The sequence below is a fragment of the Neltuma alba genome, unplaced genomic scaffold (assembly GCF_004799145.2).
Source record: "Neltuma alba isolate B1F8T4 unplaced genomic scaffold, ASM479914v2 tig00010389_pilon, whole genome shotgun sequence".
NCBI lineage: Eukaryota > Viridiplantae > Streptophyta > Magnoliopsida > Fabales > Fabaceae > Neltuma > Neltuma alba.
This window is the reverse complement of record NW_021635292.1, coordinates 111,936-135,236: the sequence shown is the minus strand read 5'-3', so window position 1 is coordinate 135,236 and position 23,301 is coordinate 111,936. Positions and strand designations below refer to the sequence as shown.

Sequence of the window (23,301 nt, the reverse complement as noted above, 5' to 3'; positions counted from 1 at the left end):
AGTGGATGAAGCTATGCATCAACACAGTACACCTGGAACGCCAAATGACGCCTTCCACCCATGGAATGGGATGCATAAGTCCTACCCCCTGCATCCTTATACAGTTCCTGTTATTATGATGATATCATTGTTGCAATAAATTAATTAAATTAAAGATGTAAGGACCTTGTTGGTAGGCGATTTGTAAGTACCTCTGTAAGTACTCTGAGCCTGGAAGCATGCCCTAGCCCTGGTGAGCTCCCGGGACTCAACTTACCTAAACTTTTTTTCACCAAAAAAAAATTAATTAAATTAAATATGACAATAACAGCAGTGGGAGGATATAGTATTACAACATCTCAACTGCACGTGTGGCGGCTGAAGAAGTGGATGAAAACTGAATGGATGATTTTAAGTGTGGCATCAAGTTGGATAGGCCTTACATTGGCGGGTAATTAGCAAAGCCCACTCGTTTTGAATTTCAAATTCCATATCCCCACAACTATCTGAGCACTTGATGTCGGCGTACATGAAGCCTCATAAAATATTGCAAGCTAATTGTAAGCCATCCCAAGTTTCAAAATGCTTAGCATGAGCGGGCAAATCCCTTTGGAACAGTAAACTGTGCGCGTAGCCGATATGGAGCCAGTGTTTAAGTGCGGCTAACACTGGAAGAGCATTAAAACATTGATATGCAAATGATTATGCCACAATTTGAGTAGGGGTGTGTAAAAACCTAGCAATCCCATCCCATCTGGTCTACTGTGAGATTGTATAGTTGTTTTTTTTTTTGTTTTTTGACCTGATGAGATTATGTAGTTCAGTCCAATCCCAATAAGCCTTTTAATGAACTCGGACCAAATCAAACCAGATTGGCTAATTGAATTGGACTAAGTTATCGACCTAGTTATTAGACCGTTAGGTCTAGTCCAATCTGCTTTTGGGTGAATTTCTTTCCAATATTTTGTAATTTAGATAGTGCTTCTTACAATTGTTAAATACTATTTAGATATTCTTATGAATTTATTACTAAGTTTTAATGTTTTAGGATGAGTTTATATTATTACAGATATTTTTACTACCTTAATTGTATTTATCAAGTTGAAATATAACCTTTCCTGAAGGAAAAAAAATAAATCAAGATTTTAGACTCCCAAAACCAGCCCAAACAGTCTAGGGAACCAAATTTGATCTAACCCAACCTTAGGTTGAAAATAGGCAAGACTAGATCAGACCACGAGTTATTTTGTTCAACACAGGATCTTCCCTGCAAAGTATTTTTCTAGTTGCACTCAATATACTAAAATAGTTTTTAGAGCATCCAATACCCAAGATTATTTTTCTAGTAATAGTTAGGGTCGTAAGTTTTTGAGATGCTCATTGTTACAAAGAAAATATTTTAAAGAGAGAATTGCACCAAAAAAAATTATTTATTATAAGTGAGGACATGTTCACTGACACATTATATACAACTGCAGGGTACTTGATAATAATTCCCCAGAAAGATTCATCACTTCCCCTTATTCTTTTTCTCCTCAGTCCAGAAGCTCCTCCAAGAGTTTATCATCCAAGTACTTGAGCACTTCATGGCGGCTCCTCAAAGGAGCTGAAGAAGACGACGTTGCAATGTTAGAACCAGGGCGATATTCATTTGGGAAGCTGAGAAATGCGAATGAGCCTCTCATGCAGCAAGCAGCTCGGGCCTCGTCATAAGCCCTGGCTGTTTCCTCCACTGTGTCAAAAGTACCCAACCACACTCTGCCCTTGGATTGTCGACCCCTGAATCTCCATCGCGACTCGCAAACTTGCCCCATGGCCACCTTCACTCCCTGGTACCGGACGCCCACCTTTATCCGTGCACGCAGGAGTAGTATATACTTAGCTTGTTGATTTGTCTTTACTTCCATGCATCGTGTTGAGTTTATGTTGTGTTCATATATTTTTGGCGGCAAATGCAAAAGTCATTCATGCAGGCTTAACATGAATGAGGCAATGAAGCAGAGGAGACAAGGAGGCAGCGCCATGCTGCAGCTGGCTTTCACATGTCAAGTTTATTTTTGCCGTGAAGTTTATTTCAGTAATAGGATATCCCAACGGAAGTCATCACAAAAGAAAGCTATGTACAATCTAAGGTCACACTAAATATAGGAAATGCAATAATATATATTAATAAGGGAAAACCATATTGAAGGTACCTATACTTTCTCTCAATTTTTAATTTGGTACCTATGTGTTTTTTCCCTTTAATTAAACATTTAATTTTATCTTTTTAGTAACATTAGCTCTGTAAACCTTTGTTCTATTGATATTTTTAGTCTCTACATAAAGATTAATAATGTTAATAGAGGAAAAATAAAGATTTAGTTAAGAACAAAAAACACATAGGTACCAAATTGAAAATTGAAAAAAAGTATAGGTACCTCCAATATGGTTTTCCCTATTAATAATCAACAAGGATTTATCCAAATGGGAAAGGATTTGGTTCTTGCAGCATGAGGTTCTAAGTTTGAGTCTGGGTTCGAAAATACTCAAATATAAGATTGTGTGTTAGCATATAAGTACTTAGTTTCATCCCAAAGCCTTTTAATATTGCTGTTTTGCATGTGAAGTTCACTAATGGCGAACGATGTGGGACCAATGGATGTGGGGAGTTGTGTGACAACCTAAAGGATGATGCCCAATGACCACAAAATATAACCCGAGTGTTGTGCAATTCTTGACTGTAGTCATCGAGCATGAATAAATCACCAGCACAAGAAGAAATCCACAAATAAACAATGGAGACAGAGACGGACATATCACATATATGAAGGACATACCGAAGCAAAGTTTGAAAGGAATGTATCTCCAAGAGTGAGCAAACTGGGAAGGAGAAGCAGCTATAGACAGAAAGCAAATGGTGGAAATGAGGGAGAAGCGGACTGCAAATGAACAGAATCAAAACATTTTGCATGGTGGATAGAGTGGGAGTCAATAGCAACACCAGCCTCTGGTACAATAACAATTGAAACACCCCTAATAATTATTGTCAAGAATGGTGTGACAGAAACGGTGAAAAAAAAAATTTTGAAATTAGTTCCATTGAGAATAAAAGATGTAAATGCTACCAGCACTAGAACTTTGGCAAGCAGGGATTCAGTTTTTGCACAAACAGAAATAATAAACTCAGGTCGCCATTTCGTTTGCGCAAAAGCTTGAATACTTTGGTTTGCCTATATTCTACTTTTAGTATGATTAGATTGTTTCCTCAACATTCACATTTCTAATAATCTAATCCTTAACAAAAATAATTCCAAAATTTTCTCCACTATTTCTGTCACACCATTCTTACACATTCTTGCCCGTAATCATTAGGGGTATCGTAACTGTTAGCTCTTCCAATTTACTTGAACACCCAACAGGGGTGCAGCATTTCAAGATAAGAGCCTAATGAGAAAAACTCAATGAAATATAATACATCCCTTTTCAAAAATATGAAATTAAGCTATTCAAAATAACTATTGCATGATGTGAGATTAGGAATTATTATTACAATTTACTGTAACGAATAAAATCATTTAAATATCCTCTATAGTTTTTTTGAATGGAATCTTTCGTTCCTCTGTTTAGTTTTTTTGAATGGAATCTTTCGTCAACATATGAAGTGTTTAAATAATGTTACAAAATAAAATGTTCAAAAAAAAATCAATGAACACCTAAAATTGACACACATATATCAAATAAATATATTGCCTTTCACGCATAAAATCTTTTTCCTCCAAAATTAGAAAATTTGCAAGTTTCACACACACACACACACAATGAGAACAAATGTAACAGGCAAAAAGATACATGTGTGTGGAAAAATTTATTTATTAATTTTAGAGAATACAAATCTATTTAAAAAACAGAACCCAAATTGCCTTAGGAAAAAGATTCTCCACCATATTTCCAATTTTCTTGAGACATTTCTGGCTATTACATTGAGATTCATCTTTAGCATATAGGAAAAAAAACAAAATTACAAGCTGCTCATAGGAAAAATAATGAATGTGTAACACCAAACAGCAGCTTATAGTTAATTTCAAACTTCAACAGTAAATATGGGAAATGCAATGATATATATATTAGTAATCGATCCTTTGTTTTGACTCTTTAACCACAAAGTCTCAAGTTTGAGTCCGTGTGGATGTAAAATACACTTTGGGCAAAACTGCCCTTAATTGGGCTCCAAAGTACTCAAATCACAATCAGAGAATGTGTGTGTATTAGGATATAAGCACTTATTTTCATCCAAAAACTTTTTAACAGTGCTGTTTTGCATGTGAATTTCAACTAATGGCAGAAAATGTGGGACCAATGAATGTGGAGAGCTATGTGAAAATCAAAAGGATGATGCCTAATGACCACAAAATATAATCCTGTTAAGTGTTGTGCAATTAAATCACCAGGACGAGAAGAGATCCCCAAATAAACAATGGAGACGAACATATATAAAGGACATAGCAAGGTAAAGCTTGAAAGGAATGTATCTCTAAGAGCAAATTGGGAAGGAGAAGCAGCCATACACAGAAAGTAAATGGTGGAAATGAGGGAGAATAAGTGTACCATAAACGAATAGAATCCAAAAATTTTGTGAACAGCATTGGCGGATGGAGTGACAGTCAATTGCGACACCTCTGTCTGGTACTATAACAACTGACACGTCCCTAATGAATACTGTCAAGAATGGTGTGATAGAAATAGTGGAGAAAATTTAAAAATTATTTCCATCGAGGATTAAAGATGTGAATACTGAGGGAAAAAACATAGTCCTATTAGCAGTAGAATATAGGCAAACTAGCAGTCGAATATAGGTATTTTTGTTTGTGTAAAAACTTGAATACCTTCATTTGCCTATATTCTACTGCTAGTAGATCTATGTCTTTTCCCTCAACATTCACATCTCTAATCCTCTATGAAAATAATTTCAAAATTTTGTTCACCATTTCTGTCACACTATTCTTGACAGTAATGATTAGGGTTGTCTAAATTGTTAGCTCTTCCAATTTACTTGAACGCCCTACATATAAATACAAGATTTCAAGATGAGAACCTAACGACAGAAACTCAATAAAATATAATACATCCCTTTTCAATAATATGAAATTAATTCAAAACAGTCAAAAAATTTTAAAAAAATTTATAGCTATTCAAAATAACTATCGCATAATGTGAGATTAGGAATTATAATACTCCCAGGTCCTCAATGTAAGACCTAATTGGGCAGTTAATATTGGTCTTATATGTAAGATTTCCTGCGATTCTTTCTAGTATGGAATGAGTCAATCATCCACTTTGGTATCTTATTGAACAAAAATGGTGATATTGTTCCTCTATTGATCAAGAATTTCGATTTTATCAATTTTTTCTCCAAGCAACTCTATTGATACCCCCAACAATAATTAAATGGAAGAGGAAGAAAGGAAATTAAGAAAGATACTTAAGGTGCTTTATAAAAAACATATCATATTAACTAATTTAACTAGTATCATTAGTCTATTCAAATTAGTTAATCAGATCTTACATTAAAAACTGAACGAATATAATTTACTGTAACAAACAAAATCCTTTGTTCAGTTTTTTCAAATGGAATCTTTCATTGACTATAATATACATTTATATATCTTTGCCTATTGCGTTTTTTCTCATTATATCTTCCTTAGTTTAAATTTTAGAGAATACAAATCTACTTAAAAGGCAGAACCTAAAAGAAACACCTCATCATAATAAGCAACTAAAAAAATAAGAAATTTCATAATATCCCTCCATATATGAGTTGGAAGGTAGAAGCAACTGTTTTAAGTCTAAAAAATTACACATTTTTCCCTAAGTAAAAAATTAAAATTAGGCAGCGCCAAGTCCAAAATATGAAAACATTTTTAAGTAGATGAATTTATAATAAGATTCCCCCTCCACTTATATGTCATTTTTAATGCAAAAATTTTCCTATAACATTATAATAATTATAATAAGTTGATTAAAAAGTATTAACATTAACAATGAATTTAAAACTAGAAATTAAAAATATTATTCCGGTCATGTGTATGTGTCTATATTCTATTATTAAGACAAAAGGATATAAAACATGTTATGCATATATAATAAATTGCCTCCGGATTAAGACATTTCCAGCTATTGCATTGAGATTCATCTTTAGCATATAGGGGGAAACTCATGCGAAAAATAACAAATGTGCAACACCAAACAGCAACTTATAATTAATTTCAAGCTTCACCAGTAAATGTACAGTTCGCCTAACAACATTGCCTTCAGCTTTATCACATATATAGTCACTACCTCGGGTCCATAATATAAGACCCAATTGACAAAATCAGGGAAATTAAAGAAGTTACTAAATTGCTTAATTATAATATATGTTACATGATCTTTCTAAAATACTTATATATATCATTAGACTAAATATCAATTTATAAAGGAAAGTAGTTTGAAGAAAAACTATAAATATGAACTTTAAAGTAATTTGGTAACTTAATTTTTCCAAATTAGCCAATAGGGTCTTATATAAGGACTAGAGGCAGTATAAAACAAGGAGTATTTCAGCTTCTGACCTCCAAACTTTGATTAAACATAGACTCACGACATATAAAATAATTATTTAACATTTGACAGTGTCAATCATTAACTTTGCAAATCATTTTACTGCTCCTAACTTCACAAATTCACAAACAATTACGTCTTAATTACCATTCCAGCATCTTTACTCTTATTTGATCATCTAGAATAATCCTTTAGCATTCAGTACCATCAATAGCACTCTTAAAATATATTCCACTACCTTTTCCTCTTTATCACAAGACCCGACATATATATAGGGAATTCTGGCTCCAAAATTACCATTATAATATTTCCAAGCAGATTCGTTGATCATTAAGCATTCATAAACATGCTTTTTAACACTTTAATTCACCTACTTAGCATTTAATAGTTCTAGAACAGCACTTTATAGATAATTTCTAAACTTTAACAATTTGGGGAAGCACACACACATATATATATCATTTGTACACACGTATCAGCATACATATGCTTATCTTTCACATTTGATGAGTATTTCAATCAGTTTTAATCTTCAAAACATTCAGACATCAACACCACATGACCTAAAAGATATTTCTAATTTACACTTAAAGCATAGTTTAGATAGCTAAACAATTGATTAGTCAAAGAAGGCATCAAACAGTAATTTAAAACTGATTTTCCAGCTTCTACTTTGAGCTCATAGGATATAAAACAATCTGATTCAAACAGCACAACCATAATTCAGCACTTAGAGACATAAATCATTATGTCCAAATCAGTTTTTAATCTCTAGTTCTTCAATCCTCAAACCATAAGATTTATTTTAAAAAAAAAAAAACCTGAAAATCAGTTTTATGTCTCGATAATTTAATTCCACAAGCATCAATTCACACGCAATGACCCACATACTCACACACATACAGGTATACACTTGTTTTCCCCATATTTTACAAGTATATAATCAGCTTTTAACCTTCAAAACGTTTCAAGTAGCAGTAGAATCTGTAAATTATTTCTACCTTCAGAACATGCTAATATATAATTCAGATTCGTTAAACAGACTCTGAACACCACCGTACCAGCTTCTGAATTTCCAAAACTTGAATCCCACAACCTCAAGCATCAACAGCCCCAGCAGTAATGAACACAGACACACAAGCTTATAAGATGATATACCATAGCAAAGATAACCAAATTCTCACGATTTCGACAACTCAGAGAACTTCAAGACTATTGATTTCAGAATCTGTAGACATCCTTTATTCATTTAGCATCAGAAAACACAGTCCCCAAATGAAAACCGATTAAACCCACTTCCGAAATTTTGACCCCAAAAAAAAAAAAAAAACTTCTGAAATAAACAACTCGGTCCTTCACCCATATCAAAATCATAAACACACATATATTACATCTTGCGACATTACAGCAGCACAGCAATCAGAGGGAGGGAACAACTTGAAAAATACGGACACACACAGAAGTAGCAACCCCTTCTTCGAACTTCACAATTCAGAGCAATCCAAGCAACGATTAACATAACTCTAAGTTTTAATCTGCCTTTAGATCCCATTTTAGGCCTTTACCATTGCTTCCCCCGCTTTTCGAACCAAGATTCACCGTTTTCCCCAAAAAAAACCACCCCAATCAGAGAAGTAAAACACGGAGAGATTTAGGTGGCTTACCTTGATCGGAAGCGAATTCCGGCTTCTTCCTCCACCGGCAACGACCTCACAGGTGCTCTCTCTCTCACTCTCTCTCTCGCCACCCCCTCTTCCTTCTGCAGAACTGTCGTGGAAGGGGAAGAAATATAAAGGGGTGGAAAGCTGCTCGGATGCTGACTGATTTTTATAAATTTGGTGCATCTCGCTTAGTGCTCTATTCTTTTCAGAATTACATTAGAAATATAAAGGGCCCATGCAATGCCTTTTGTCTATTAAATTTAAAGCAATCTCACTTATTTTTTAATTTTTTAATATGATTTTAATTTATTTTTAATTGTTAAGATAAACAAAAGAAAAGGTGAGATTGTATCAGATTTGAAAAGATTCTCTTAAAATTACAACACTGAGAAAAAAGCTAGGGTATTGATACGGGGCACTATTTTACTTTCTTTTTTAAAAAAAACGTGTGATTTTAAATAAATAGCTATTGTTTTTTAATTTCTTAACAAAAATAAGCTGTTAATTTAAGAAAATAGCTTTTAAATTATTTGTAACCTTTTTTGGAAATAAACCCTCTCATAAACTCTTTTATTTCTCAAAATAATTACCTATGACTTGGCATTGGGCCAGCAACGAAAAGGGTATTATATGAGAAGCATTGTGAAAAATAAACATGCATCGTACTCTCCGGTGGTAACCGTTTGCAGAATAATTTCAAGGAGCTTCATAATACTCCAAAAAATAATCAAAATAAAAAGAAAATTATTCAATGAAAAATAGAAAACAGATACATAAACTGTAAAAAAAATTTATCACTGTTACCTGAATTTAATTTAAAAGAAAAATCACAGTTGAAATCACTTAGCAAATTTGAAAGCCAAAATGTAAGTAAGAAAAACAATACGGTGAGCAAGTTAAAATCTTATTTCTACCAACAGGGATTGGTCCAAGTGGTAAGCGGCTTGGTACCGCTTAAACGAGGTCTCGAGTTCGAGCCTCAGCGTATGCAGAAATCCCTGTTGGGAGACTCATCCACCACAGCCAGGTGCGCGACGCGGGTCGGATCCAGATGTAGTCGGAGCAAAGCTCCGGTGAACTGGGTGGGCAACCAAAAAAAAAATCTTATTTCTTACACTTGTCCAGTCACAGACAAAGAAAAATCCTCAACAAGCCAAACGGTCATTTTCTCTCCAATTTAAAAAAAAAAAAAGGCATTTTTTGTGCGGTGTGTTCAACACAGTTTCATTTATGCAGTATTTATTTCATTGGACCGATTTCACTTTATATGGCCGATCCCTTCCTGCATGCATCCACATCACTTGTGCTGATCTTTTAAATTAAAGATTAACTTGTAAATAAGCTAGATACTCTCTCTATCCTTTTTATAAGTAACATTAGACTCTATCACATATATTAAAAAGTTGGTTAAAGGTAATAAATGGGTAGATATTACAAGTTTTTTCTTCAACCCTTATTTATGGGGAAAAAAGTGTAAGGAAGATAACAAAAAAATTATTATAATAAAGAGAATTATGAAATAGAGAGAATGTGTGATGAAAAAAGACGATGGTTTAGGAAATAAGATAATAAATATATTAAGTATTAAAATAAGTAATTAATGGGTACAAAATAGAAATTTTGCTACAAAAATTTGAGACAACTTACAAATGTTACTTATATTTAAGGATAAGAAGGAAATAATAGTTGTTGCTTATAAAAAGGAACGGAGGGAGTAAATGGGTAAAAATTGGAATTTTTTTCTCAAAAATATGCTTATTTATGGGGGGGAGTGTAAAAAAAAAGAATAAAAATTATTATAATAATAAGAATTATGAAAAAGAGAGAATGTGTGATGGAGAGAGATGATGGTTTGGAAAATGAAATAATATATTGAGTGGTAAAATGAATAATTAATGGGGGCAAAATAAAAAATTAGCTATGAAAATTTAAGACAACTTGCAAATATTATCATATTTAAAAATAAAAAGAAATGATAATTGTTGCTTATAAAAAAGACAAAATGAGTATATTATTTCACAATAATAGGATTTTTTTTTTTTGACCTTTTTCTCCGTGCTTAAATAGTTAGATATTGGTGTTCTTAGAATTGTGCTATACACTCACAAGTGGGGGATATAAACGAGGAAATGAGGAGGACGCGCTGCATCTGATATGGGCGTCCCGTGATACTCTACGTGCATGGGGAGTCATGCCAACTTGTTTGATTCCACTGAGAAGGAAAGAAAATTGTACATTCATCTATATGAGTTTTTCATGTGTGGATTTTGACGAAACTCAAAGAACCCACAAAACCAAAAAGAAATTATCTGTTATTATTACGCTAGTCTCAGTAAAGTAATAAGAATGCAATTACCACATGAGTAAAAATCTTTCTTTTCACTTAGCTCGGATAATTGATTACATTATAAATTTGGTGCAATCTCACTTAGTGCTCTATTCTTTTTAGGATTACATTATAAATATAAATGGCCCATGTAATGCCTTTTGTGTATTAAATTTAAAGCAACCTCACTTATCTTTTTAATTTTCAATATAATTTTAATTTAGTTTTAATTGTTAAGATAAATAAAAGAAAAGGTGTGATTTTAAATAAGTAAAGAAAAGGTGAGATTGTATCAGATTTGAAAAGATTCTCTTAAAATTACAATACTAAAAAACAGCTAGGGTATTGATATTGGGTACAATTTTACTTTTAAAAAAATGTGTGATTTTAAATAAATAGCCATTTTTCTTGAATTTCTTAACAAAAATAAGCTGTTAATTTAAGAAAACAGCTTTTAAATTATTTGTAACCTTTTTTGGAAATAAACCCTCTCATAAACTCTTTTATTTCTCAAAATAATTATCTATGAGTTAACATGGGGCAAGCAATAAAAAGAGTATTATATGAGAAGAATTGTGAAAAATAAACATGGGCTGGTAACCGTTTTCGGAATAATTTCAAGGAGCTTCATAATACTCCAAAAATAATTAAAATAAAAGAAAATTATTCAATGACAAATATAAAACAGATAGATAAACTGTGAAAAGAATTTCTCACTGTCACCTGAATTTAGTTAAAAAAAATCACAGTTGAAATCACGTAGCAAATTTGGAAGCTTTTTTTTGGATTCTTTCCAAAAAAAAAATACTGCGCGGATATGTCAGTATTTTTTTTAATCTAGAAGTGTATATTATGCTAGATAAAGAATTCCACGGACAATAATACGACAATAAGCAGCCTGCCAGAGATTTTCAAATTTCACTATCCAATTGCGTCGGATTTGGTAATGAACTTGCCTGACCGAAGTAACGCCAAAGCATGCCCGTTGTCTGGGAAAATCACAGATTCACACATGGCTCTGGCTGTGTACTGCTACTATCGATTTCCAAATCCCAGACCCATATCTTCATCGTCTTCAAGATGGGCTTTGATGCGCGCCTTCCCAGGTATGCCCGGGCTGGTTCGTCTCTTTATGGCCACGAGGGTTCACATGATGGAGCCTCGAGATGGCCGCCTGATGTGCGAGCTGGAAAGGGTAAAAGAGAAAGGGACAAGCACAACGGACAGGACTTTTAATCATCCTTATTATTTTGAAAAATAACAAATAAAAACCACCTAACATGTGAAATTATTATTTGAGACTCATAATTTAAAAAATACAGTAGTAAATAAAGACCCAATTTCATATTGTAAATATAAAATTTTAGTAAAATATTTGAAATACCGTTCAGTCAAATTATGATTTGGTCAGAAGCCAAATTGTGATTCAGTCTATAGAAATTGTCATTCGCTAAAGTGAACTTGTTATTTCCTATAGTCAATTTGTCATTTGGTATACCTGAGTTGTGATTTCAGACATTTTATCAAGAATTTATATTTGCAATATAAACCAGGTCTTTATTTGCTATTTTTCAAATTAGAAGTCGCAAATAGTAGTTTCACATGTTGAGAGTTTTTATTTGTCATTTTTCCTATTACTTTCTCAGGTTCATAGTATACTTATATGTTTCTATTTATAAATTGCTCTTTCAATATATTTTATATAGACTAATAAAATTCTTAAATTTTATTAACTCTCATTTAAAAACTAATAGTTTTTCAAATTTTTTCCTATTTTATATATAATATACCTCATAAGAACAAAACACAATAATAAATTAAAGATAAAATTGTATATTTATATAAAAATTTTCTTTCCTTATAGGACCAAAAATTATTTTTTCTTTTTACTATATAAATAGAATAAGAGGAGCAAGTTATTGTAACTAGTTCATCAACATTGAAGAGCGGCAGTTAATTAATTAAATGTGTCTCAAATTGAAAACTTTTTCTAAGTTTACCTACATTAAATGGGGTAGCGAAGGACAGAGAAAAATATAAAAACTTGCATTTAAGCATTAATTGTACAATTGATAAATATGCATCGATTACTTTTCAAATGATTTATATTTTAGACCAACTCATTTTTTTAGAAGTGACTCATATTGTAGAGTGGAGGGAGTATTGTTCTCCCATAAAAAATTTAATAACCACAATTTGGTGCCCATCTTCAACGCACAAGAGGATGGGGATGTGTTGTACAACATCTTAGCCAAAGAAGATTATACATTTACTAGCTCTGGTTTTTTAGTTGACTAATTTAAGTAAATTAAAAAAATTAATTAAATTAGTTATTTATAATAAATATGTGTTGTTTTTTTTAAAATATTCTTACTAATTAAGTGTATTTGGCTAAAAGTACTATTATTACAAGGACTACCTTGAAAAAAAAAAGGGGTAAATATGATAAATAAAATGAATCAAGATGTTATACTTAAGACGAAACTAAAAGCCAAACAAGTTTTTATATTAAGAATCGAAAATAGTATTTCATTTTATTACTTTCTTAATTTCCCAATGACTTATAATATGCGCAGTCTACACAATTTATAAAATATGTTGCTAATTATAAGCAACTTTTTAATCATAATTTATAAAATGTTAGATAAGTATATGAAAAGAGTTTTACCTTTACTTACATAAAACATATTTATTTAAGTGATTCTAATCAAGCATACTGTGAAGTTGGAAGAACGCCCCGAAACACAGTAGAGAAGATGATAACAACAGGAGCTTTAGATGGGAAATTCCATATCACTACCATAACAGCGATGAGAAAAGCATATGAATATTGAGACCAACTTTAATTTGAATGCCCATAGAAGTTTTTATTTCATTCTAATCTCAATACAATCCATTGATATTTTTGAATTTCTAGAGCTTACTGGTCTGATTGGAAATTAAATCCAGACAGTGAGGCTTAGGTGAAATTTTTTTATTTTCTGCAGATAATTATTTTTTCTATGTTTTTATCATATTGGGATAGAAAATTAAGTAATTTAGTTAATTTAGGAAAAAATCTTGAATGGAAATTTGATTAATTATTTAAATAAATATATAATTGACTAAATAAGTTATAAATGTTTCTAATTTATTTATAAATTATAAATTATAAATTTAAAATCTTAAACTTAGATCATTTATATTATATGATGAAAAAATATCTATTCAATATCTTTTCTAAACCTAAATCAATAAGTTTCAATACATGTGATAAAAAATTAAAATTATAAAATATTTAATTACATTTTAAAATTTTTCAAAATATATCTATCAAAATTATTTTCTACGGTATAACAAATATAAATGTTTAAATAGCTTTTATGTGAAAAAGGGGTATTTTTGTCAAAACAAAAATTTAAAAGTCAAATTTAACGGTCAACTAATGATTGAATGCAATATATATTTTAATTTTATGAGAGGTTTATATATATTTTTAAAATAGAAGAGAAAATTTTGTAATTTAGATAAAAATACAAGGACGGCTAATGTATTGTACTCACAGAAATGATTGTGCAATTTAGATATGTAAATTTTAGAGACAGAAGACTGGTTCATAGAGTCGAGAAAACGGGCCGAGCCCATCGGGTCGGCCCGTTTAGGCCCTGAAATTACGAGGGCCGGGCTTGATATTTTTCTCTTAAAATGAGAAATAAGCCCTGAAGGGCCGAGGGCTTAAAAGGGCCGACCCTGGAGGGCCGCGGGCCGGCCCTTTTAAGCCCTTTTATAATTTTTTTATTTTTTAAATTTTTTTATACAATATTAATGTTATTAATTTTTTACATTGTTAATAATATTTCAAATATTTAGTTATTATTATCATTTTAAAATTAAATTTAGTTTTAGACAATAATTTATCCAATTAAATTTTTAAAAAATCAGTTAATTTGGACTTTAATAATGATTTGATTTATATTATATGCGTTGATATTTTTAAACTATATATATTTGATAATAGAATATTTTTGTACTTATATAACTTGTGATTCTATAATTTGAATTAGAAATTCATGAGTTTCAACAACAATGTTTCTCACATTAAAGTAAAATAATAGTTAGATTGCAAAATTCAAAAATAAAATTCTTATAAAGAAGAAAAACTTGATATTTTTGTTACGAAAGAAAAGCATACTTATGAAGAAAAGTAATTAATTATAGTGATGATGAAGTTTCAAAAGATTAATGATAGTGTTTATTTATTGCACAATTGCATTATAGATAAAACTTTTAGATGTTGTTATCTTGTTAATGAATGTTTTAGATGTTCTTAGATGTTGATGAATATTTATATATGATGATATTTTATATTTGTGACTTAATTTTATTCATATTTATGTCTTTTATTAATAATTTCATTGGTTTATTTTTATATTTTTATAAAAAAATTTGATAAATATAAAAAAAATAGTATTTTTCCTTAAACTGGCTAAAAGCCCGCGGGCCGGCCCTGGCCCTGTAGCTTAAGGGCCGGACTTAGCAAATTGAGGTATTTTTAAAATTTCAGCCTAGGAGGGCCGGCCCTTTTAAGCCCGCCGACCCTCCTGATTCCCGGCTCTACTGATTCGGCTTTACTGGCTCAAGACTTTTGGGCCTAGCCAATACCGTGGATTCATTGACGATTTGAAGCTGCATTACGTACTCCATCTTATTTTGGGATTGGAATTTCTTGTGGCAAGAAATTGTAGGAGGCTTCGTTCTTTGCCTGAACTAGCACCATCCATTTCAATAAACTTTTTTCTTGAATATAACCTAACAGATGGCAATGAGTATATCTTCGTATAATCTAACGTTTAAAGGCGCACCAGTTTCCAAAGGCAAAATTCTATGATAAGACGCTTAAGCAACCCAATTCTTAACTGGGTCATTAAATTTATTAAACTCTTAATCAGATCAAATGACTCAAAGTAGAATTCTAAAATTTTATAAAATAATTCTAATGCCTATTTCATTGAATACTAAAAGACAAGAGTTATAAATTAACGTATTTCATTTCGGAGTTAATATATTTCAATTCCAAATTTACAAATTTCTATCTTTGTAACCCTTGCATAAGACTATAAAAAAAAAACTTGATCATAATACAATCTTGAGAATTAAAAAATTCAATTACACAGTTAATACATTTCAATTCTAAATTCTTTTCAAAACACATTTACAATAAGTTTTTTAATAAAACTTGATCACAATACAACCTGAAAAATTAACACGTTTCATTTTACTATTAAACACATTTTAATTTTAAATTAACAAGTTTTTATCTCCATAGCACACCTCTAAAAAGTCTTTAATAAAAGAAAAAATCACAAAAAAGACATCCAAAATAGAAAAATTGTAAATAGGGACCCCTTACAACATTAATTTGGGTTTTAACAACAATAATAGATGTTTTGATAATAATTTTTGTCAATAGGTCCTTGTGTGCACTTTTCAATTTCGACGGTCTTTTTTTTTTTGGTTTCGATTTTCTCTAAATAAAACTTTATGACAATAAAACCTTAAAAATTAATATGTTCTATTTCGCAATTAATACATTTCAATTAAAATTAACAACTTTTTTGTTACTATGAAACTATCAAGATTAAGGGGGGAAATTTTAGTATAAAAAACTGACTCCAAGTTACCTCCTTGATTGATTTTCTGATTTTGTAATGATAAATGCTAAGTTTCTTTCATTCAGAGCTCTAAAGCAATGCGGGAATGATGGAAAACTCATATCTCTCTAATTTTCTAATGAAAAGGGCACTAGGGTCATTTCATAAAATTTTAAAATCTTTTTTTAGGTCATGTGACCTAATTAGTTGTTGACAAATTTAGTAATTTAATACAAGTAAGGATTTGAATTATTTAAGCATCTTTTTAAGGAATTTTTCCATTCCCAAATAGAATCTTACAATATAAAATAATGGGTGAAGGTGAAAAACACCTTTTATTTTTTTTTCAAAAAGAACACTAGGCACCATAAATAAATCTTGGATATAAAAATACATATAAATTTTTTTAAATGGAGGTACAAACACTGGAACACCCTTAATACCCCATTCAACAGCATTACATACTTCTTTTTTTGGGTACGAAAGAGGGCAAAGCCCAGAAACTACATTAGATTTCTCATGGGGGGATTGAATCCCATACGCTCAGTAGCAACTAAAGTGCCTAGTTGAGGAGGACAAAAATGTAAAAAAGCAGAATTGTTTAATCCTTCCTTCGCCAATAAATCAACTACCCGGTTTCTCTCTCTAGGGATGTAATGCAAAATAACTTGCCAATGGAGTGCCAAAAGACTTCTAATTCGCAACATTAAAAGATTTTCCATAATCACATTGTTCTCGCCCTATAATGCATGAATGAGATTATGAGCATCAGATTCCAATACTACTCTTTTAAAGCCCATGCGCCAGGCTAATTCCAATCCTTTGTAAATAGCCCATTGCTTGGCCTCCAACACTAAACAGGATCTTATAAAATGGTTAAAGCCAGCAAGCCAAGTACCATTGTGGTCCCATATAGCACCTCCACATCCGGCTCTCAAGGCTGTGGAAGATACAACTCAATCCACATTTAATTTAATCCAATCCCTGTCAGGTGGTTGCCAACATGATCTCTTCACATAATCCTCTGCCATCTGCACATAATTTCTCCAACTATTCATAACGATGATAGTTGGTTCTTCTAGTTTGGTAAAGTCTGGGTTGAAGATGGTGTCATTTCTGTCTCCTATAATGTTTCGTGGAATGGCACCTTGGCTTAGACAAGGAGATCCTATTTCTCCTTTACTATTTGTGTTGTGCATGGATAGGCTTTCTCATATGATTGCTGATGCTGTTAGTAATGGGACTTGGAAGCCTATCCTGGTTACTAAAGAAGGGCCTGCCATCTATCACCTCATGTTTGCAGATGACTTATTACTCTTTGGAGAGCCTACAAAGAGACAAGCCCATCATATGATGAATTGTTTGAACGCTTTCTATGCAGCATCAAGGGAAAAAAATCAGTATTAATAAATCCTTTGTTTTCTTTTCTCCGAAACTGCATGCTGACTTGAGAGGAAAAATCTATTCAATCACAAATATGAAGATTTCTTGTGAGATAGGGAAATATCTTGGGCTTCCGATCACCAGAAGGAGGAGACCTAAAGATACTTTTCGATATATAATTGATAATGTTAGATCTCGTCTGTCAGCCTGGAAGGCAAACTATCTCACAACAGCTGGTAGAATTGTTTTGGCAAAGTCAGTCATCAATGCCATTCCACTTTACCCGATGCAAGTGGCTAAAATTCCAGTCTCTATCTGTTTGGAGGTAGAAAGACTCCAACGAAACTTTATTTGGGGTAGCTCTAATAAAAATCATGGATTTCATCCTATTAGTTGGGAGCAAGTTCTTCAACCCAAACTCCGGGGAGGACTCGGATTTAAAAGACTTACTAGTCTAAATGATGCTTTTGGAGCTAAATTAGCTTGGCAGCTTAGAATAGGAGCAAAAGGCTTGTGGGCTGATGTTTTATTCAACAAAAACATGATGAGGAATGAATCCAATATGCTAGAAGCACAGAAGGGTGACTCTCATCTCTGGAAATTTATCTCTTAGCAAAAGCATATTGTTGACAGGGGATCAAAATGGAATATCAAGAATGGCCAATCTGTGAAGTTCTTTACTGATAAGTGGCTAATACACGATGAAATGGTTAAAGACTTATGTCTTAGACCACTATCAATAAGAGAGGAAGAGAGTAAAGTTGCTGATTGGGTAGCCTATGGTTCTTGGGATTTTGTAAGACTTTCTACAATACTCCCTTCACACGTCCAGCATAACCTAATAGCCAAGCTCCCACCAATGCCCACGGCTGGAGAAGACATTTTATCCTAGAGTGAAATAGTAAATGGTGAATTTAATATCAAAAGTGCCTACTGTTTGATTGAAAAGGGCAAAGATTCTACTCGCAACGCTACTTACAAAGCCATATGGAGATAGGGAGGCATTGAAAGAATAAGAGTCTTTATGTGGATTGCCTATCATGATCATCTACCTACTAAGGCATGGAGAAGTATATGGGCAGCTTCCTCTCCTATTTGTGATCATTGCAATTAGAGCCATGAGGATATCCTCCATATATTGTGTGACTGCGTCTATGCTCGAAACTTGTGGGAACAAATTCTAAATCCTATTCATTACTCCTCCTTCTTTTCAGCACCCCTGAAGGATTGGTTTACACTTAATCTGAAAAGGGATCTCGGATCAACGGCAGACGGCTTTTGGGATTTAATAGCATTACATACTTAGCACTCAATTATTAGCCACATCTCATTAGGGCTCAGGGACTACGCCCCAAAATGACACCGGCCCAACTCAACAAGTTATAACTAAATAACCCAAAATATCAACTGAATTCTTAAAAAAAATAAAAATTAGATAGAAAACTAAACATGGCAATTAAATATAAAAACACACATATTAAATGAGTACAATAAAGCTTTAGAACTAAATCTCCTGGTGCCTCCCCTTAACTCAGATAAAGGGTGAGATACGACATTTCAATAATATTGAAAATCTCACATATACACGCAGACCTCACACAGCATAATATAGAGTCATTTATAATCATCTATATGTTTACATAATTATGTTAATTACACATCACATTTATCTCAAACTTATTTTTAATTCGTAATGATAACACAATCTCACATTCCATATAAAACATTATATATATGAAGAGATATAATATGCATCTCTTATATCACCGTCCATCTTTATACTGTTGACTAGAGCCATAGGCTAATACATATAATCTAATAAGAATCAATCCATGTGATTGAACAGTTCTAACCTCATCAATACTTGAGATGTACCCTACTAAAGGCATAGACCTTAAGTTAGAGCTATGGCCTCCCTCCTTAAAAATAAAGGATAATACTAGGGAGATGTTGCGTGTTTTGCAGCTCCAATATAATTCCAACCAAAAGAAAACATAATAGAATTAGTCTTAAAAAGTGCTATCTACTATGCACTAAGTAGTAGCATACTACGTGGTAAAAGAATTTATTATCATATACACTTGCTCCTCCTAATCTAAGCCCATCATCATGTATGCAAATGCAATGACTTTCGTATACTAAACTGTTATCAAAATATGACATCATTCCAGATCATAGCACTATAAAACAATTCCAATTCAAATCATACATTGCGACTTACCCAAACATACTTGAAAAGCTTTAGGTACATTATAAACGATTTGAATACACACAAGCGTGCCTGAATAAAGTTCCAGACTAACACATTGATGAACCACATTTTGATCAACTAAATAATGTGATTTCCCATTGAATTTAAATGCTTTCATGTGGAATTAACTTTAGATTTCTAATATTTGATAAGAAATGATGCTGTGAGAATTTGATGTATCATTGCAGGATTGAAAGGGATTTTCTCTAATTCTGGAAGTATTGGTGAAGAATGGACAAAATCTGGAAAGATGTAGCCAAAAATCTTGAATTAGGAGTTAAAACGCAGTGTTTTGAATCTGGTTAAGAGCTGGAATCATATGTGGTCTAGTGTAGCATTCTGTGAGGAAAAACTCTAAGTAAAACGCATAGCTCCATGGCTAGTGAGTTTCAAGAAAGTGACACATGTCTTAGGCTTTAGTAAAACGCACAGCTAAAGGCAGGGAAGTTTCACATGTCAAAATACAACATTACAAGCCTTCAAATGGTGGAGAATGAGGTGAGAAGGCGAAGGGAAAATTTAAAAACAAAACTGGACGTCCAGAAGCTTCAGGAGAAAAACAGATCTGATACTGAATTCCAGCATTCTCATTCATTCTCTTCTTTTCTTCACTTCTCCAGATTCTCTCAACTTCCAGATTCATCTTCTTCATCTTCTTCTCTTCTCTTGCGTTTTGCCATGGAGATTCAGAGGAGATTTGGCCAGATTTCCTCCATCAACATGAGCAACTAAGCCATTGATTCCTGAGGAGCTGTGATGGATCCAGAGCACTGATTGTTAAGGAGATTTCGTTTTTCTTGAGTTTGTATTTATGTTTCAAATTTGGATCTTCTTATAAATCTTTGTTTGAAATTCAGATATATAACTCATATTAGATTTCATTAGGTTCTGCTACTTCTGAGTTGTGATGTGTTTTGAGGTTATAATTTCCTTTTTCTGAGTAGCTTCAATTCAGTTTTTGATTTGGTTAAGTCTGAAACTTAATTGTTGTGATAAATCTGAGGTGAATTGGTTAATCTTCATCCTGGAAATTATCTAATTACATCATTAGAGTTGATTGCAGACCTACTATTTGATGAATTGCCTCAGAGAAATAGAAATCTGATTTTAGGTTGCAAGGAAGGTGAAATCACAGATCCAAGGGAATTCACTTCATTGATATCTCTTTCAAACTCTTTTCTGCATCTTATTCTTCTCTCATTCCTTTTGAAAATCAGTTTTCATAAATAACAATTCATGACAGAAACCAATTCCAGAAGCTACCTCATTCTCTGTTAGTTTAATTTGTAACTTCTAGCTAGTTTAACTCCAGAAGACATTAAGGCTCCTTGAGACTGACCTCTAGTTGACTCATCTCCTACCTAATCTAGAGTATTAAATTTGACCTTTGAACGACAAGAGATCACACATATATAAAACAAGTCTAACATACATATTTTCTTATCTAACTCCCATCTGTAGAGAGATCCAAGATAGAAGTGGGAATACGCGTTGGCCTTGCACGCCAACAAGCTTAAAAGGGTCAGTCCTGTAGGGTTGAATTTTCAAAAACACTCCAATTTGCTAGGGCTAGCCTATAAGTTAATAGGCTCAGGGTCGGTGCATGGGCTTTTGGACCATTTAAAGGAAAAAAAATTATTTTTTTATATTTCTCACATTTTTTATCAAAAAATAAAAATAAACCAATGAAATTATTAATAAAAGATATAAATATGAATAAAATTAAGTCACAAATACAAAATATCATCATATATAAATATCCATCAAGATCCAAGAACATTTAAAACATTACTCAACAAGATAACAACATTTAAAAATTTATTAGTAGTGCAAATGTGCAATAAACAAACACTATCATTAATTTTTTAAAACTTCATCATCACTATAATTAATTGCTTTTCTTCATAAGTATGCTCTTCTTTCGTGGCAAAAATATCAAGTTCTTCTTCTTTATGTGAATTTCACTTTTAAATTTTGCAGTCTAGCTTTTATTTTATTTTAGTTTGAGAAGTATTGTCATTGAAACTCATAAATTTTTAATTCAAGTTATAGAACCATAAGTTATATAAGTATAAAAATACTCTTTTATCAAATATAAATAGTTTAAAAATATCAACACCTATAATATCAATTAAATTTAATTGGATGAGAAAGGGCAAATTAACCCATTTTTTACAATTTAATTAGACAAATTATTGTCTAAAATCAAATAAATCAAATTATTTTGTGAAATTTAATTTCAAAATGATAATAATAACTAAATATTCGAAACATAATGAACAGTATAAAAATTAATAATATTAGAATTATACAAAAAAATTTTAAAAAACAAAAAAAGGACCAGCCTTTTTAATCTCTTTTTTTATTCAGAGAAAAAAATTTCAAAACCGACCCTCACAGTTTTTGTGCCTAAACAGGACTACCTAACAGACTAGGCTCGTTTTCCCAGCTCTAACCCAAGATTAATAGTATAAATAATTATAATACTGTTACAATCTAATTATTATAATTGCAGAGAAATTTAACTATTGTTATTATGAAATAATTAGTTTGTTTCTCAATAGTATAAATCATGATTAAAATAAAACAAGTATTAAATGAGATTTAGTAGATAGATGTATTTTTACAATTCGATATAAAATCAAGAGAATGTCAATCACAATACCATTACATATGATCCACATGTATATAAAAGAATTTTCAAAGTTATCTGTTACTCTAGTTCATAGATAATTACAACAAAGTTACTCCAAAGTGTTTCTTTGAGCGTTTATAAGAATCATGCATATAAACATACATTAAGATATAGCCCTAAAAATTATTCTAGAGTTACTCTAAAACACTCCAAACTACCTTAAAACTAAAAAGGTACACTCCCATTGAATAGATAAATTACTTTATGTATACTTGTCCAAAGGTGAAGATGAGGACTTTAATACTACATATGGTCCTTAATATGAGAGACCATTTGATTTTTATTTTGGTTACAAATATAAAACCTCAATCTACTTTGTCTCTCATATTTATTTATTATTTTAAGATAATCCTTGTAATAATGATAGTTCTAGCCAATACATTTGATTAAAAAGGATATTTTAGTAAAGACAATACATATTTATTACAAATAACCACTTAACTAATTTTTTTTTAATATACTCAAATTATATTGAAGTCTGATTCAAAAAACATACTGGGTCAACCGTATAAATTGGAGTCATATTTTAATTAATTAAGTTGTTCCTATTTTTATTTCGTGTCAGTTACATAGGGGGTTGTTATTAGCAAATATCTAGGTTTATTCTAGATTTTTTCTTATGGTCAAATAAGTTGTTGTTATCTAGCTTAGTAGGCAGTAGTAGGTCTCTAAATTCATGTTGAATTTGTTTCTTTGTAAGCCTATAAATATAGACACTTTTGTTTCAATTAATGCATTGAGTATTCAGCTTTCTTTATCTTATTTTATCTCCATCACATGATCCAACAAAGTTGGTG

General features: G+C 31.7%; 1 protein-coding gene and 1 long non-coding RNA gene across 4 annotated transcripts; one reads left to right on the top strand and one right to left on the bottom strand.

The window, feature by feature from the left end:
* Positions 1–1,391: 1,391 nt before the first annotated feature.
* On the bottom strand, positions 1,392–4,643 carry LOC114756375 (ethylene-responsive transcription factor ERF096-like). Of its 3 annotated transcripts, XM_028945317.1 has the most exons (3): positions 4,567–4,642; positions 2,799–2,858; positions 1,392–1,826 (listed from the first exon to the last, which is right to left on the bottom strand). In XM_028945317.1, the coding sequence occupies exons 1-3, from the start codon at positions 4,567–4,569 to the stop codon at positions 1,515–1,517; spliced, it is 375 nt and encodes a 124-aa protein (XP_028801150.1). In that variant the 5' UTR covers positions 4,570–4,642; the 3' UTR covers positions 1,392–1,514. The 3 variants fall into 3 exon arrangements, 2 of the variants coding, with proteins under 2 accessions (XP_028801150.1, XP_028801151.1); XM_028945318.1 differs by lacking the exon at positions 2,799–2,858 and having other exon boundaries at positions 4,567–4,643; XR_003741442.1 differs by lacking the exons at positions 1,392–1,826; positions 4,567–4,642 and adding an exon at positions 1,833–2,014 and having other exon boundaries at positions 2,799–3,689.
* LOC114756376 (uncharacterized) lies at positions 4,210–21,866 on the top strand. Its single transcript, XR_003741443.1, has 3 exons — positions 4,210–4,644; positions 9,623–9,625; positions 21,856–21,866. It is a non-coding gene; the product is annotated as an uncharacterized LOC114756376 (long non-coding RNA).
* Positions 21,867–23,301: the final 1,435 nt, after the last annotated feature.